Here is a 19,455-nt window from a genome sequence, read left to right as displayed (position 1 = left end):
GGTTACCCCGCCATGAAACCCCAGAGGGAAGAAACCAAGAAACTAAGTGACCAATTCCCTGAGTGTTGGACAACTTAAGAAATACCATGCAATTCTCCCATTCTTTTCACCAAGGCCATAACCAAGTGAAAAACAGTCTTCAAAGTTTAATCTTTGTCTGAAGCCAAAGGCTGTGGCTCATAAGGAGACTTAAGACTCCCTACTGCCAGAGACATCCCATTCCCGAGGTTGAAGTTCTGTAGCAGGAAAAGACTTCAAAATCTCTCATCAGCATGGACATTCCTCAAAGTGAAAACAGTATCCAATCCCTTCAGTTTAAACACTTGTGACAATGCTGAATGATAGCCCTTCACTGCAGAGACTGAAAGGGACTTGTCTTCGTGAAGAAAGATAAGGAAGTGTGCCATTAGATAAAGAGAAGCTCTGATTCGAGGGGTACTCTTTCTATGACACCAATCACAGAGAATGACCCACTCCCCTTAACAAACAGTGGTAGAAGGCATACAGAGGTAACCTGACATTTCCTGGGTTACGATGGGTTTGGCTTACGACATTCTGACGTTAAGGCGCTTTTCAATTATATTCATCAGAACTTATTTCCAGGGTTACGACGCCTACAATACTGATCTGGCAGAAGAAATATGACACCAAAAATGCAAAATAATCAATATTTGAAGGTTTTTTTTTATGAAAAATGCAATAAGAATGCAGTTTACATAGTTTTTAATGCACCCAAAGCAATAAAAGTAAGGTTTTCTTAGAATTTTTGATGATGTTCCGGCTTACGACGATTTTCGGCTTACAACGCATCTCAATAACGGAACCCCCATCATAACCCAGGGACTGGGTTATAGCCATGCGAGAAAAACCTCTCTCTTGGAGAATGCACTGAATGACCTCTACATGTTAAGTGAAGGAAGTGATCTGACCAATGGTACCTCTGAAGGTGGGGTTGACAAAGAAGATTGCAACACAGAGTTATTCATAGGTTTGGAGTGACAAAAACTCAGTTGATTGTTCTTCAAAGAAGACAGATGGTGGAAATGCTTACACATCCAAACAGTCCCAGAGGTATTGGAATGAATCTTCCATCATTACCCAATGATCTGGAATTGAAGAGCTAATGACTGGAAGTTTTATGTTCAGCCTGGTCACAAAAAGAGTAGAGAACAACCCCATATCTTTAAACAGATTTTTTGTTACTTGGGGATGTAGATACCACTTTATACCCATCATCTGAATCTAGCATATTTTGGTTGCCTGGGATGTGCCTGACCTACAGCATTACTGAATGGAGAACTGCCCACCCTTGGATGTTCACAGGATAGGATTTGGCATCGTAATAGTAGTAGTAATAGGTGGATTTTGGGTATGTAACGGCTCCATTATCGGTTTATTTATCGCTTACTTCAGCTTATATTTCATGTTTGAAATGTCATAAATAAGAGGAAATAACACAACAACACGGCAAAACCTCCCCCCCATGTGTTTAACCCAACCCATAACCCTGCTTTCCCATCGGTCCCCCTTACCGTAGGATAGAGTTGTAAGGCATAATTCTCCCAAGTGATTTACCCCACCCAAAACCCTGCATTCCCATTAATCCCCCTTGCTGTAGGATAGAGTTGTAAGGCATTGGGGTAACAACCACCTTGGATCCATTGTACTCATGTGGATCAGCCTTATTCTCTCGATATTTAATAGGTGAAACAAGAATACAATTACATCTTTAAGCATACCATTCAATAGATTGAAGTTCTGTCGACAAAATGTAATATATGAAAGCGCCATACAAACTAAAATAAGCATGTGAGGTCTTTATAAAATATGTTCTCAAGGCAGTTTTTAAATCCAATATGGCATCATCGGCCTCCAGTCCCTTTCATGACCGGCATTGATCCAACGTCCTTCCCAATCTTCCCAGTGCTCATTTGAACAATATTAGCATATATATGTAACTTTTATTGATCTTAGTCAAGATTGCAGTTGTAATCAGCACAATAAAACAACATTTTGTTGCCTATATAAGTGAAAGTATGAAACTTCTTATTCCCAGGGTCATGGTTTGAATTGACACACTGCTGACTCTCAATTGGTTCTTTATCACAGGTGTAGAAGCTTGCCATTCAATTGAGCTCCCTATTCAAGAGCTATAAATTTGAAACTTGGACACTGAATATTTTGTCTCATTTGATTTGACATTAACCTGAGTCATTTAATTTTAAATATTCTGGATGAAAGTTCTTGGGAAAGTAATTTTTGTATGAATATTGTGCACCACTGTTATCTTTTGTTGATTATTGGAACTTATTGAGTATTGTTTCCTTTGTTTAATAAGGAACTATTTTTAAACGGAAGGATTTCACTTGTATAATAATACTCTCCTTGATTTAAAATAAGTCCATTGTTGTTTTTTGTTTTTTCTTTTTGTTTAGAGAAAATAAATTACTTTTCCACACTCAATAACAGACCACATTATACCAAAACTACCGTTTATGATCATACCAAAAATTCTAGGGGACTCTTGGGCCAATTTAATCCTGAAATCTAACCCAAAATATTGGGGCTCTTCAAGCTGGTGCCCAAAAAGCTGAAAACCGTGACAAGTAAGCTGTGACCAGAAGAACCTGTAGGAACTAGGCAACAGTACTATACAGCATCTTGTTACTTCAACGCAACCCTCAAAGACGTTATCAAATTTAAACTACCATCATTTCTCCTCCATATTACCTCCCCCGTTACATTTGACGTCTCCTTATACTCGCAACGCCCACACTAAATTGCTTTCAGCAACACCCAAGGATGCTTGGATGCAGGCCCCCTGGATCTTGTTTGAGGAACCTCATACATTCTCTCAGTTACATCGCCATTCACTTCTTCCAAACCACTTTCATTCAAATTTCCATTATCTTCCACACTACTATCCTACCAAATCTCAATCACTACTTCATCAACATCATCTAGCTCTGGTCCCAATAGCTCCCCTATTTCTACTACCAAACCACTCAGTTCATCCATACTTCTGTCAAACTCTTCCAATTCCAAAGATTTATCCATCCTGTCAACTACCTCCTTACTACTTGGTTTCCTTCCCACTGAGGTCTCACTTATCCATGTTAAATCAAACCCACATACACTATAAGTATCATTCATTCCCTCAAAGTCATCCGTATTACACGCTTTATCAACCATTTGCACCCTACCACTAACACCCTTATCATGCCGTTCACGCTTCTTCTTTCCACTTTCTTTCTCTACACTCTTCTGCTTTCTTCCATACTCAACCAACACTAACTGGCGATCTCCCAGACCCATCTGTTCACCAACACTCAGCTCATACTTATTCACCCTCAACCATTCACTCATCACATTCTCCTGAATATTCTGTGGTACTTCCCTCCACTTACGGATCTGGTAATGGTGTGCCCTAACCTCATCCATCCCTCCACCTACTTGCAATTTCCCCAAAACATAACTCGATCCAACCGGTCTCACTTCTAAAATCTCAAAAGGCCCTTCCAATTTCTCTCTTACCTTATTCCCATTTATTCTTTCTATCTCAACCACCTCTTTCAACACTTTATCCCCAATCTTAAAACTTTCAAACCTTTCACTCACTTTTTTCCACAAATCCTGATCACTCTCTGACAGACCCAAAAGTGGCCTAACAATCCTTTCAATATTCAACACATACTTGCATGGAGACATACCTATACTCTTCTGCAGTGCGGTGTTATATGCCCACACTGCACGTCCTACATACATATCGCAATCATTGTCGCATTTACTCATCAGTCCTTTCAGCCAAATCATTCGCACTGGGCATATACTGAGTAGAATATATATGCACAATGCGCCATTCCTTCAGCATTTCTTCAAATTCCCATCCAACATACTCAATCCATTGTATCATGAACTTCCTGCAATTTATTTAGTTTTGTGCTTTTATGTTTATGGCAGTACAGTAATTCTCAGCAAGTGGTAAGAGGATTGAAAATGGTGGAAGAAAGGTCCCAGCTGGATCTGCCAACTTCACCCTGCAAAACTCCTCATAAAGAAGGGGAATGCCTCTTGTCCTTCCTCTTTCTCTTGCTAAATCTTTCCCATGAGGAAATGCCTAATCTACACATTCCTCACATGGTGAAGAATGGACAAAGACCTCACCTTGACAATAAGAACAAAACTTATTGGGCTCTACATACATAGGAGAAAAAAAGCAGATATGTACGTTTGCCCACAACCCTCATAGTGTATACATTATTCTTGTTTATTCTCCATACATACAAAAGAGAAAAGAAGCGGCCACATGTTTGGCAACAACCATTATAGTACTATATACATTCTTGTTTATTCTCTATGCGAGAAAAAATACAACCGAGACAAAAATACAAAATAACAAGGTAAAAAATAAAAAACAAATAAGACACAAATGAATGTGAATTGTGAACTCAGCTGCACCCATCCAAGGAAGAGGAAGAGAACAGTAATGCACAACCTCACAATATGTATATGGTGGCAGTGTTGGTTTTCCCTCTCTCTCACCAGCGCCACCATAAGGTTATCATTACAACTACGTTCATTCAACCTTTCACCATTCAGCTATGCACAAAAGATATTCCACATTTAAAAGGCATTGGTTTGTATTCCAGCAGAAGCAAATACTGTACCACAATATTTAACAAGAGCTATCAGATATGTAAAGCTGGTGTAATACAGAAACTATCTTAATTGTATTAATTTTTAGGAAAAAAAAACTGTAAAGCTCAAGTATTTGTTAACCGGTAGTTTGGTTAACAGTGCAATAATGCCAAAATGTCAGTGACTGATAGAGTCTACGTTAATACATCTACATTGCCTCTAGTTATTACAAACATTTTTTCGAAGCTCATCATGAGCAAAATTTAATAACTGTTGTAATTTAACTGTTGCTATTAACTAAAATTAAAATTAATAAACCAATGCTAAAATTCTTCAAGAATTATAATACTTGTACTTTACCTAAGATAAACTTATGTCCAGTATAATACTCCTTTCATTCTGAAAATTATACACTACACCAAATGCAACAGCAGGTCAAAAACTCACACACAATAATGAACTAGAGAACACGAAGAAATTACATGAACAAATCATTCACCCAACATCTGCTTAAGAGGATGCTTTGTTATGTTTTCTCTTCTCGTACTGACCATCTGGATTTAAACAGATACATATGCCCATCTCTATGACGTTATACTAGTTAAAAACTTACGATATATTCAGTGTCTGATGTGAAAGGGGCTGTCGTGATGGGAAGAAGGGAGATTAGATGACCAGCATCTGAATCTATGTGTTTGTGGACAGCAGCATACGTTTCACTGACCAAGTACTCCTGAAGCAGGGCTGGGGTGTCAAGATTGTAAAGATCTTCACATACACTCCACATGAGCTGAAAATTTAATAATTCATTAAAATAGTGTCATTAATTTTCTTGAAATACAAGTCAAGAATCCTTTATCAAAAATTCCAAAAGCCAGAAACTTTTTACTGACATGATGTGGCAGTAATGGAAATTTCCACAAAATACTGGGACTTCTCAGGCAAACTGCAAATAGTATCTTTTTATCATCCATAGTATTGTGATTTGTAGTATATAGAAAATAACAGGCAGTCCCTGGGTTACATCAGGTTTGGGTTACGTCATTCCGGACTTACGGGGCTTGCCTCACAGTGCCACTAACCCAGATTTTTCAGTACCATAAGTGGATTTACAGTACCGTTACCTGGACTTGAGGTATTTATGGCACTGTAATAGCACTGCGAGTGCTATTTATGATGCTTCGGGTTACGGCGATTTTCGGCTTACGGAGCGCCACTGGGGACGGAACCCCTGCCGTAAACCAGGGACTGTCTTACATATTTACAAAGGATTCAGCCTCAGTGAATAAAGTGCAATTGCTTATGTTCTATCACAAGTGTTGAGCATGGGGTTAAGATTTAGCATTTTTGTATGCAGTAAATAACAATACATATCACAGTACGTACATATTTATCTTCAATAAGCTTCAAATTGCAGTACATACCATAACAATAATCTGTAGTGTGTGTGTGTGTGTGTGTGAGAGAGAGAGAGAGAGAGACAGACAGAGAGAGAGAGAGAGAGAGAGAGAGAGAGAGAGAGAGAGAGAGAGAGAGAGAGAGAGAGAGAGAAGAGGGGGTGGCAAAATGCTGAGAAATGAATTAGGGAAGTCTGAAGAGGAACTAAGAAGATATTAATAGCAACTGCGCAAGGTATAAAGGAAGGTGAAAATGATATTTACAGAATATCAAACTCAAGGGAAAAGCAAAGACAAAATCTGGGTCAGTCAAGAATCATCAAAGATAAAGACGGATATGTTTTGCATAACAATAATGTTAAAATGGAACAAAGAATATGAAAGAGAGGGTTTTGGGAGGTAAGGAGGTTGAGGGGCCAGTGATGGAAATAATCTATGCATGAATAGAGGACTATAAGTATCATGATGACAGGCAAACTAAGTCTATCAGGGGTGTAAACCAGTGTTGGAGGTATACATGGTATAGAGGGGGAAGAATGGACACAAACTGTTAAGGGCAATCTAGGATGAGAAAGTAATGCCAAATAACTTGGAAGAAAGTCATATGTAATTACTAATGGTTAGGTTAAAAAAATATATTTTAGAGTACCATCAGGACATTAGCAATATACTGCTATTATTAGTTTAAAATGTACATATTCATAAAGAAACAAAATATTTGATATGGACATGTATAGTCAACAAATTTGTCATGACTTATATCTTTAAAAATCAACTTCCTTTATTATATCTATATGAGTAAGGATGAATCAAAATGCTAATGAGCAAGATATTCATCATCACTCAACAAGTCATTGAGGTGTTAATGGATATGTCTGCAAAAGTTAGGTTAATGCATAACACAGAAATATGTTTGTTATCATACTACAAATATGTACAAGACTCAAGTAACAGGCTGGGAGTGTGAGACAAAAAGATAGAGGTGGTCATGCTTAAGATAGTCCTGACTTTCTTTCATTTATGGGGAAATGTTGATGGTGTATATTTGTTTACATTAATAATTAACCTTGTGTATGTAAGAGAAATATTTGTGTTAGCCTCATGCATAAAAGACACTGTAAGGGGATGGGAGTGTACTGTAGAGAGGGTAGGAGATTGTTGTGTTTATCCTTTAATTATTTGTTTGTAACTAGTGTTATGTATATGTTAAGAGATTTTATACGAAATGCTAAATGTAAGATACGTACTGCAAATATAAATGTGAACCTTTTTTTACGGCACTAGTCAAAAGAAGTAAATGTCATTTCATGAGATATGCAATTCCCCATAGATAAAGTAAATGGAACTTTACTGCATGCAAATATTTCATAGTTTGAAGAACTCTAAACAACAAAGCCCTAAACACTTCTGGTCCCAAGAATTTTGGATAAAGGAATCATATCTTCAAAAACTAAATACTACTGTACATATATATAATTTCAGGATTTTCAATAAGCATGTTGCTTTGCCTCATTTCTGAAAAATAAAAACTAACAAGCAGTATTGGAGATACTTCTGTAACTACACATCAAGCCTTCAAGTAGTTTTATGACTTACAGCAGAAACTCTTTATAGATGGTGTAAATCCTTATAGTACAGTACATATAATACCTATTCTGTGGACATTCTACTTTAGGTTGTATTTTCAAACACAAAATAACTAAACAAAGATGCCAAACAACAATAAATAAATGTGCTAGCAACCTCAAACTCTTAGTATCATCAAGAAATAAGAAACTATATTATTACAAAAGCTGCATGACTTTTACTCAGTTCCACTGAAAAGCTGAAGTGCATAGAAATGTTTTGCCTATAAATATACATAGGGTAAATGCAGTGATTAACTACTCCATAATCACATGGAACAAATGATTTTACCAGGTCCAAACATGGAAACTACTTGACTTGATTTGTATGGATGAGACACATGAAAGTATTTTGTCGGCCAGCTACAGGCAATAATGACAAGAATAAAAAAACAAGTTTAAAGTCTGTTTTACATAATCAGTTGAATAAAACAAAATTAAATGGCTTCCTGTTCTATAAAAAGAAGCATCTTATTTTACTTCTGCTCAGAAATTGCAGCTGAAGGCTGAATTTCAATTGAGGAAAGAATTTCAGATTTTCTACCTGAAAATTAGTCAGCAACCACAGGTAGCCTCCCGTCTTAACATGTCTATGTTTCACTGAATGCCTTAGCGAGCTTAAGAATGCTATCCAACCAGTCAGTCAGAAAGGATAAAAAGATTTATTGATGATATTGTACTGAGATGTAGCATCAAAATCTAGACAAAATACAGGCAGTCCCCGGTTATCGGTGGGGGTTCATTCCCGTGGGTATGCTGATAAGCGAAAACCGCCATTAACCTAAACACAAGTGATTTATGGTGCCATAATGGCGCTTATGGAGCTGATAACCTGTTATTGGCACGCCATAATAACCCTTATGGCACCAGTATCCGGAACTCGTTACGCTGTCATAAATTGCCGATTTTATGGTGCTAAACAACCGCCATAAAACCGGATCGCTGATAACCAGGTCCGCCAATAATTGGGGACTGCTAATGTTGGCCACTACCCACTACCCACTACCCTTTCATAAAAATAAATTCTCCTTAACTTGAATTGATAAAGATAGCCTTTACATATTAATGAACATTAAGAAAAATAAGACATCCAAATGTGATACAAGTAGTGATTTCTTTGGTTAAAGCCCTTACTAGACAGTGCAAACATCTTTCAATGGGTGTTAAGGCCTATCTAGCACCACCCCTGAAATGGAGTAGGGCTGTCAGTGCTTCTCATGCAGTGTACTATAGGCATTATGTACTTAAGGTTCTCTGCAGTCTCTTTTTGGCTTCTAGCTGTAACCCCTTTCATTCCTTAAACTGTACCTCCGTTAATATTCTCTTTCTTCCGTCTTATTTTCCACCCTCTCCTATCCACTGATTCATAGTGCAACTCTGAGACTTTCCCCTTTTACTGTCAATTTGTGTTTCAGCACCGAATGACCTCATAGGTCACAGAGCTTGGCCTTTGGCCTAAATTCTGTAGTCAACTCTATTCTGTCTGGCACTCCTAGCTAAAATATTACCAGCCCTGCCTTCGACATGGCACTTTGCTTATGAAGTTTAGTGACTAAGAAGCCAACTTAGGTAAACATTTCCAGTATACTTCAGCTGACAAATTAGGTAACATCAAGTTTGCCTAACTCAGTCCACCAAATTCCCTTCAACTGGCATCATACATATTGAAAGAGAAATAATTTCTGGATTCTTTTCTTTGTTTTGAAGTTACATCAAATGATATATGGTGACTGTATGTCATTTGGTGTGCTTGTCTAGTCACAGCATAGTTTGGGGACCTTGTTAAGAGAGAGAGTGTTACAAGGAGATACAAGGATTAGGATGTCTCAAAGAAGTGTTAGTCCATCTGAGGAGATATCGTGTACTTACTTATCTCTAGGAGCAGGTTTTACTGTCATTCACAGTGTCTTAATGATTTTGTCTAGCTTTTTTTTAAACTCTTCCACACTGTTGCTGTTTATAACTTCTGGTAGCAGTTTATTCCATGTGTCACATATCTTGTATATAAAGAAGTTCCCACAATGCAATGTGTTGTATCTCTTCAGTCATTCCCAAGCAGCACGTAGCTGGCATGAGGGTTGTTTGTTCCTATTTGTAACACTTTACACTTATCCAAGTTAAAAGGCATTTGCCATCTTTTTGACCATGCTCCTATTTTTATTAGATCATTTCTTAAACTTTCCACTGCATCTGGGTCTGCTGCATTTACACCTAGTTTGGTGTCATTTGCAAATTTGGCTATCCTGCTAGTTAAGCCTACATTAATGTAAATAAAAAACAAGAGAGGGCCAAGGACAGAACTACGCTTGTTACATCTGCCCATTCTGTTTCTTCACCATTTATTACGACTCTGATTTCTATAAGTTAGTCAGTCTTCAATCCAGTCTGATATTTCTCCTACAATTCCCAAAGCTTTCTTTTGTCATTAGTTTCTCGTGAGTAATTTTGTCAAAGGCCTTTTGGAAATCTAAGTAGAGTACGTATATCTATTGCTCTACTACTGTAGTAAATACCAAGCATGTTATGAAAAAAACTCCAAAAGGTTTGATAGACAGGATCTGTTTTGTCCGAAACTGTATTGGCTGTTTAGCAACAAGTTATTTCTATCAATGTGATCCACAATTTGATCTGCAATTGACTAAAAAATTTTACAAACGACCAACGTTAGACAGCTAATTTCCAAGCTCTTCTCTTGGACTATTTTTGTAAACTAGTTTCCATCCTTTTGTTCTGCATTTTTTCTGTAGAGTTTATATAGGTGAGGAACTATCTCCTATTTTAACTTTAATAAACTTACAATTGACTCTTAACTAAGTAAGAAGGAACCACTGCCTGTTGGCTAATCTTCATATGTTGTTTATCATGAGGTTGCAACACAATTTCACGCACCAAGACTTCACAATTCTGTATACATATAGCAATTGACAAACTGGACCTTCAGATTAAAGAATCTCATTGCATTAGCAGACTGAAACAAGAACTTAATGGTAATATACATACTGCCAATTCAGCTGTTCATTAAATAGCATTACATACCTACTTCAAATTTTACAGGTATTTCAGATTTTGTCTAGTTTTCTTTTCCTTGTCTTTATACTGTTAATGACTGTAAATCTATTACAACTGTGCTACCAGCTAGAACATGTTCATTTGTTTATTTTTGTTAAATGCACTCTGTTACTGTAAATATTTTAGCCTTATCATATCTCATAACTCTTACATGCTATTATCTTAGTATGTATAATAGCATACATTATCTATTATTATGAATCCCCTTTGCTTTCCCCATATAAAGAAATATTTAGTAAAGCACAAGCCCATTGATTCTCCTTTTCTCTCTCTTACGCATCCCGTTTCTCTCGTTCCTCTTGTGTTACCCTCTTTCGTGCTTTGTAGGTAATAAAACGAGTTGACGTGCGTAATTCGGCCTCACACTTGCATAGCTCCGAGTCGGGTCCGAGTCAGACTCAGCATACCCTCTGACCTAGTGCGGAGCGTTCACCTGGTGAGCTCCCCCTTTTACTCATGTCTGAGTGCCCTCACGTGGCAGCCCCTGGCCCTTACTGACGCCTCACAGAAGTTGACTTCCTTCATCTATGCTCTCACAAAGCAGTATCTCAGGAAAAAGGTACAGTACGGAATTGTGGTGGCAATCAACTTACATATCATTCTTTCCCTGTATCAGTGTTTGTGCAATCCTCCATTGTGATTCAGTAATCCCCACAGCTGTGCCCCCCTTAGAATATTCCTTGGCTTAAGAGCCGTGGTTCCCTAGAAAGTGGCTGTATTAATTTCCTCCCCTTCTCGGTACAGTAACGTTTGAGCTGTAATTCATTCTTTTTTTACCCTCTAAGGAATCTTAAACTTTATGTTAAGCTCATATACGATGTTTGTATTGCAGGTGTTCTGCAATTTCCTGCTGTGAAGGTGGATCTCCCCTATCCTTATGCTCTGGGCCTGCAAGTGCATGCTACGAATCATCAAGTGTCCTTGAGCGCATGCTCATTGCTCCCAGCAATTGTTCCAGTATTTGGTGTCATGCGAGGGTCAGTAGTGTCCTTGCTGGAGCCTTGAATTAGTAGAGTAATATTAAGGTGTACATCTAATTCACTGTAAATTCAATCCTTGGAGTTCCCTTATGATTATTTTCCTTAACTTGCATTCGGCCTTCAGCTGACACCTTATTTTTTGTATCTGATTAGGTTTGATTCGACACCCGCCCCCACCCTTTAGTCGCAGTCAGAAATAAACCTCCATTGCTGGAGCCATCAGACCTAAATCAGATCACTATACATAAGGAAATTAAGACTGATTAGAAGTTTTATATTATCAAAATTGTTTATTTTTTCTATATTTTTCTTGTTCACTTGTTCATCATCAAAATTGTTTATTTTTTCTATATTTTTCTTGTTCACTTGTTCATCATCTTCAAAATTTTGTCTCAAAAAGCTAGGAACTTCAGAGAACTCTGAGCCTAAGTCAGGTGGAGGAGGGGTTTGTCTGAGAGAAGGGAGGAAAGTCAAAAGACAGGAGATATCCAACCTGAAGGACATCTACTATCCACTTTATTCCACGTGATTGCCATTTGGCCCAATGGACTACCAGGCACCCCCTGACCCATGGCACCAGGAAGGGAGAGGTGCCCTCTCTATTGATGACCCCCTCTGCCCCTGCCTCTGGTGCCCCTACCTGGCTTGTAGGGATGAGACCAAAAGGGGTGTTGATGTTTCTTGACTCAGAAGCTGTAGAAGGCTGAGATATCCTTACAGAAGACGTACACTTGATTTGCCTCCTGGGAAGGGAGCGTCTAGATTGCCGTTGAGGTGGAGGAAGAGGAGGATGAGAACGAACCTCCGACTTTGATACTGCCTGCTGGACTAGTCTATCTTTAGTATCAGCCTGCTTACTGTCAATCATATCCTCTAACTGTAGTCTTGTGAAGAGAAACTACAACTCAAGGAGGTCCCCATTACTAAGAGCTGGTAATGACTCCAAATCTACTGCACCTGCTACCTTTGAAACAGCTGCATCCCTTATGACCAGGAGAAGGTTACACGACAAAGTACAGCTGAGGTGGCCTAGGTAGGAAGTGGCCTTAGCCCCCATGAGTCTAATAAAGGAGGTAGAGCTAACAGACCCACCTGCAGAGCAGCACACAGCTATCTTGGCTACTGCAGTGGACCATAAGTCTAACCAGTCTGGAAGACGGAGGAAACAGTAAGACCCCATAGCAGAGGCCTCCTGGGAGGAATACGACAGACACTCAGACCTTATTTGTTCCAGAGTTAATCTAGGCTTAAGGCAGATCACACCAAGATTAAGGTGTCGTGGCATCAGCTGAACAACGTTGGTGGAATAATATTTCCTATGTTGCAGGAGATGAGAGAGGGACTTAGATGACCTACTGGATTGAAGTGAGCTATCCCTATCCAAAATCAGGTCATTAATATGTTTCTAAATAGACTGTGCAAGTCCCAAAAATGGGAGCTCGAACTAAGCTCTAGAATCCCGCTTTGGGCCAAGCAAAGCTTCTACGCCAGTAGGGGTCATCGAAGATTGAGCCTGTGTCCTCCCTTCCAGATTACTGAACTCAAGGATGAGATCAACAACCTCCGAAAAAGGAGACAGAAACTTATTGCTTGCCCCTTCCTCTATTATACAGGAAAAAAAACAGCACAGCAATATGGCGTAGCCTACCAATCTGATCCTAATTTCCCACCTTGTGGAAAAAACCAGTGGCTCCAAATCTCAACAAATATAAGCCTAATTGTTAAAATTTTAGGGAACTAAAACTTTTCACTTATGCACTCAACTTGCATCTTTGTTAAATTCTTCCATGGTGGTTGAACAAAATCTCACGAACAAATTACCCAAAGTGAACCCCTGGGACATCCAACTTTTGCACAGACCAGGCATGTAATGGGGAAAATGGATGCCAAGCACACTGTTGCCACATCTGTGTGAGAAGGATGAGGGGAAAACCAAGGCAGATACTGTAGACAAGAGACAGAGCCTTCTTGCCTTGAGCCATTTATATATTCTATCACTGTGCCAACAAGCACTAGTATTCTGGCGAAGACCAACAATAAGAGAATTCTTTGAGATTGGTTTGTCTGTCTTATGGCGCCCTGGGGAAACAATAAGAGTAACTCCTTTGTGTTAAACAACAGCTACGCTATCAAATACATATATGTACTACAACTATGAGATTCAGAGCCTTTGTCCCAGTGTTTTTCTGGAGTAACTTTTTCTCTGTGCATTTGACAAAGATTTTACTTAGCCATATTATACTTTCCATCCTTACCTAATTTTTGGCAGCATGCTTTATTACTTATATGAGAAAATAGTATGTTCATAAGAGTAAAATAGAGCAGCCGAAGCCAGTGGCAAAACACTCTAATGTATGGGTTCAAAGTTATACGTGACGTAAACATATGATGTTTACGTCAAGGCTTCAAGAATGGCGGCTATGATAAGTCATTGTCCCCGTGGTTGCAGGACAGCTTTTGTGATTCGACTTGCATGATTGTTTAGAAGTGAGGAGGCCGTGGCAAACCCTATGTAAGCTTGAACAGGCAAATGAATATTAGGGCCCTTTTTGGGTTAGGAGTACACCCGGACATCCAAGGCTACCAAGTTTTTGTCATTCCGTAAAAACACCGGAACACCAGCTACGAATCTCATAGTAGTATATATATAAAATTATGTGATGCGTAAATATGAGCTGGGTTCCTATGAGCACCAGTAGGTTACAAGGCCTAGAACTACAAGCATTATTTATTGTCTCATCTATTTCAGACATTTACAGAAAACTGTAACCATGTGTGATAGTGCCACAAAACCTCTCCTCCTTACAAACAAAATTACTTTTTTGGGAGGTAGGTATTTACAATTTGCAAATTTGTTGTGAACAAATGCTAAAACAACCATAATTTGAAAATATCTAAATTAAGCTTAATATCTAAATTAAGGTGAATCAAAATGATACTCAATACTGCAAGATTAGATAAATATTATAAAATACTAAAACTTACAGTGCAATGCTAATTTACGCGATGTACATTTCATCTACTCTACAAACATACATAAAAATACAAGGTTATATAACTCCATCCCACCAAGTATTCCTGAAGGAGTATAGGAGAATCAGGCGGATAAGGATCGTCAGCTTTACACCAGTTTAACTGATTTTCAAAAATATAAATAAAAACCAACATTAATTAAGAAATAAAGAACACTCTTGCCAACATTTGCAGTATTACAGCATATGTTTAAATACACCTTATTTTAAAATAGCACACATTTGCATCCTATAGAGAAATTCCTACCATGATATACAGAACTGCATTTAATAAACATTTAGATTACGTTAGGTTAGACTATTATCACTACTATCATAAAAACTAGATCAGTTCTTGCCTTCCAAGATAATTTTTCTTACTGCAGCTCTTTTTATTACATGTTATATCATTACCCAACATTAAATGGTCAAGCACCATCCCAAAATAACAGGTCAGTTGTCTTTATTAAAATATATACGTAAAGATAAATGTTTAAAAATAACTCACACAAACTGCAATTCACCTTTTAAGAACACCCCCAGTAAAACAACAGATATAAAAGACTTTTCAAACTTTAGAATAGATTGCAGGTGTACTAAAAATTCTACTCTCAAAAATAATTTTCCTTAATATCAGTATGTTGAGGATAGCCTCCTCATTACTACTGTCTCAGTTATAACAGATACGTTATGATAAAGTCTTTAAATGCCTAGTATTATCATTTATAAAACTAATATTGTTCCAGTGCTGATGTACATATGAGAATAAGAGATTTGACTCACCTTTCTTGAAAGGTCATGATCTTTATCATGAACTGCAGTCAAGTGCAGTATAGCTAACCGTGTGCTGAGTATGGGAGAACTCTTGAAGAGAGAGAAGAGCGATTCCTTTGTAACACGTACCTCCACAGTCATCTGATTGACACCATCTATAAAAGTCATGCTGCGACCAGAGGTGACCTTACCACCAATTATCTGTATTTATATAAAATTAAAAAAATGACATCAGCAAAGTAGGTAAAGGATCTCAAAAATGTATAAGCAATTTCATTTGTACTTTTATTCCAATGAAATCAAGATTTCTTCCGTTACAACTCACATCTTCAACAGAAGTGTGCAGCAATAAATATGGGTCCTCCAGTTTCCTTTTACAAGTCAGTGCAATAAAAACCATTTTAACATAAGAAACATGAACTAATGTCAGACTAAAATTGACTGATTCCTTTGCATTTTATGTTATGTACATAAATATGTTTCATGTAGACAACTGTCTGCAAAAATCTATTACGTAACAATAACTAACCTGAAATTCAACCTGGACCTATCAGTGAGTGTCTCATTACCTAAGGCAGGGTTGAAAACTAATGAACTTTATTCTGAATGCCAAAAAATAGTTACTGAGTACCCCATCTGGGCCAACAAACAGAAAGAGGAAGTCCTCTTGGAGACTCAACATTAGTTACTAAGTTACTCTAGCAAGACCAGTGAATAGAAGTGAAATTGACTTCATGTCATAACTAATGCAATTAGAGTACACAATGAATGTAGCATCCAATGTGTACAAAGAGTAAATTTACCTGAAACTTTACAATGGATTCCTGCTAAAACACTTACTTGTAACGAGAACAGTATTAACAAATTTTTCTGCCATTCATTGAAAACTAATTTCTTAATGATCAATTTCATTTTGCAAAATTAAATACAATAATTTCTTCTATAATGTGGTAAACCAACATCATGAATCAATTGCAGATTTCTGTGACGGCCAAATGCGTTTGTTTGTGATAAAAACTAACCTGATATAATTGTGCATTGGGAAGAAGTTGAGCTGGAGGGGTTGTAACAATGTGGTTGTTGGGCAAATGGTCCAGGCCAATATCAAGCATGTGCATACAAACACCAGGCACAATCACCAACAAATAGTGTTCTGAAATAAAATGACAGCCTTAAGAAAAGAGCACAAAAATAGCACAGTTTTATTAATACAGGCAGTCCCGGGTTACGACGGGCGCGCTAACGACCGTTCCGAGGTTAAGGCGGCGTTTTCAATTATATTCATCAGAAATTATTTCCGGGGTTACGACGCATGCTCCAGGGTTACGACGCCTACAACGCTCATCTGGCAGATGAAATATGACACCAAAAATGCAAAATAATCAATATTTGAAGGTCTTTTTGATGAAAAATGCAATAAGAATGCCGTTTACATAGTTTTCAATGCACCCAAAGCATTAAAAGTAAGGTTTTCTTAGGATTTTTTATGATGTTCCGGCTTACGACAATTTTCAGGTTACAATGCGTCTCAAGAACAGAACCCCCATCGTAACCCGGGGACTGCCTGTATGTCACTCGATGATACCCTAATAATACGGTATAATCACACTGTAATACATGTCCTAAGGAGCATGAACCCACCCATCCATAAGTAATGCCTCCCAAGAGAGTAGACTGGTATCCCTTAGTGCCTACCCATAAAGCTGAATTAACAATCACATTAATCTTGAAAAACTAAAAGCAGAAAAAGCCCTGATGTCAGAGACAAAGGCTTGTGTAGCTTTGCCTTCTCCCATGTAGTCATAAGCCCCTGAGATGATTATTTTGAGCCAATAAGAAATATTATTCCTCAATACCAGCTTTCTGAAACAACCTGGTCTGGAAATATTTTGGCTACAAACTCAGTTCTTTGAAAGAACACCCAGATCACTCTAACTGGGTCACTAGGTACCGGACACAGTAGAAATTACAGTAATTTATGTTATGAACATAAGAGGAGAGTGAAAAGATGAAAAAGGGTGAAGTGGATCAGGGTAAAAATGAATTAAGGTAAAAATGGATCGGGGTAAAAATGGGTCAGGGGTAAAAATGGATCGGGGTAAAAATGGATCGGTGGGGGTAAAATTGGATTGGGGTAAAAATGGATTGAGGCAGGGTTAAAATGGATCGGGTGTAAAAATGGATCGAGGCGGGGTTAAAATGGATTGGGGGTAAAAATAGCTCAGGGGTATAAACGGATCGGGGGTCAAAATGAATCAGGGGTAAAAATGATTTGGGGGGGGTGGTAAAAATGGATTGGGGTTAAAAATGAATCAGGGGTATAAATGGATCGGGGGTAAAGATTGATCTGGAGTAAAATCGGGGTAAAAATGGATCAAGGGTAAAAATGGATCAGGGGTAAAATGGGATCGGGGGTAAAGATTGATCTGGAGTAAAATTGGGGTAAAAATGGATTGGGGGTAACAATGTTTATGCAAATACAGTTTAATATAAATGTCAATTATTAATATCATTAGTACGTTACCTCCAAACAGTGAGTATGTTGGCAGCACAGAATGGGCATGACCCCATGGCACTCCTGGTACAACACTGTGTAGTACACAACCATGATGAAGAAGTGTTACTGAATATGCCAAGTACACTTCACAACTCTCTGGATCAGCAGGCGTTTCTGCTAGACGTGACTGCAAACAAAAAAAATAATTTTCAGAACAATAGTATAAAGCCTTTATCTTGTAGATCCAAACTATCGCTGTTCTTTAGCCTCACACTTTAGCACTCAAAAGACTAAATGACAAAGAATTTGCAAAGATGACAACCTTGTTCCCCAAGAGTGTGTGATTTGCTCTTCAATAGGACAACCACTTCTTACCCATCTTCCTCAGTTTCTAAGCTTCACTTTTGAAATACTGCATTCAAGCTTAACTGGAGGGAATAAGTTGTGGAATGGGGAAACTGGGTGCCTGCCACTTTGGCTCAAAACTCTGGGTGTCATGTACTTCGACACTATGAAATAGAGTACTATTCATAAACTATTAAGAGATATAAAAACAATTGGCCTATGTGCAGTAGTATATGAATCTAGTTTTAATTAGATGAAAATATAATTTACATTTTACATATAAAGAAATTATAAAAATGAAAAGACTTAACAAATATGGAGCCTTATCTATTTTTTATAGAGTAATGAGGATCCTCAGGAATTCCACATCAATCATGGTTCCATATCTTAAGCCAGTTTCATAAAGTCTACAAGTGACACCTCTGTTTTTTTAACTACTTTTGTTGTTCATGTATAGCTCATGAATGTTCACTACATTCATGTCTACCGTTCTGTACAGGTAGTCCCTGGTTATCGGCGGGGGTTCCATTCCCGAGGGGGCACCGCCAAGTGAAAACCGCCATTAACTGAAACATGGCGATTTATGGTGCCAATAACCGGAACTCAACTTGTTATGGTGCCATAAATCGCTGATTTTATGGTGCCTGACGAGCATCACAAAACCGGATCTCCAATAACCGAGTCTGCCACTAACCGGGGACTGCCTGTATTTAAACATAATCCATTTATCAAAACAAAATGGTGGGACACTGAATGCACACTAAATCATCATTGTAATCAATGTTTGTGCACAAGTAAAAAATACAGCCTAAACTAAGGAGGATTTCAAACATCATGATCTAGCAATAACTAATAAATTTAATAATATATTAACTGAATATGTAGTCTAAAAGTACTTCCTGATAGTAGCAAAGACTGGTTATTGAATTGTATAAGTTCCAAAATCAGACACAGATGGTAGTTTTCGTAAAAATAGTACATACATACTCAATAAAAAATACCAAGTAAAAATATAATTTCATACTGCCAAAATATACAATGCTAAGTAGACAAGATATTTAATGGGTTCAACACTCAAACAACCAAGCCAAAACATACCCAACCTCAGAGACTCTAGAG

The 19,455-nt window shown here is 37.9% G+C and overlaps 2 protein-coding genes across 2 annotated transcripts in view; one reads left to right on the top strand and one right to left on the bottom strand.

The window, feature by feature from the left end:
• The window catches only part of LOC135219961 (protein pigeon-like), a 198,669-nt gene that overhangs the window by 154,142 nt on the left and 25,072 nt on the right, over window positions 1-19,455 (top strand).
• The window catches only part of LOC135220080 (protein pigeon-like), a 33,463-nt gene that overhangs the window by 10,804 nt on the left and 3,204 nt on the right, over window positions 1-19,455 (bottom strand). Inside the window, exons 2-5 of the mRNA XM_064257401.1 lie at window positions 18,019-18,178; window positions 16,517-16,647; window positions 15,504-15,695; window positions 5,252-5,428 (exon numbers count right to left, since the gene is read on the bottom strand). Of these exons, the coding sequence (XP_064113471.1) occupies window positions 5,252-5,428; window positions 15,504-15,695; window positions 16,517-16,647; window positions 18,019-18,178 (660 nt within the window). The remainder of the gene's footprint in view (window positions 1-5,251; window positions 5,429-15,503; window positions 15,696-16,516; window positions 16,648-18,018; window positions 18,179-19,455) is intronic.

The sequence above is a fragment of the Macrobrachium nipponense genome, chromosome 1, assembly GCF_015104395.2.
Source record: "Macrobrachium nipponense isolate FS-2020 chromosome 1, ASM1510439v2, whole genome shotgun sequence".
In the NCBI taxonomy this organism is placed as follows: domain Eukaryota; kingdom Metazoa; phylum Arthropoda; class Malacostraca; order Decapoda; family Palaemonidae; genus Macrobrachium; species Macrobrachium nipponense.
The sequence above is the reverse complement of the archived record's forward strand: the minus strand, read 5'-3'. Positions and strand labels throughout refer to the sequence as shown.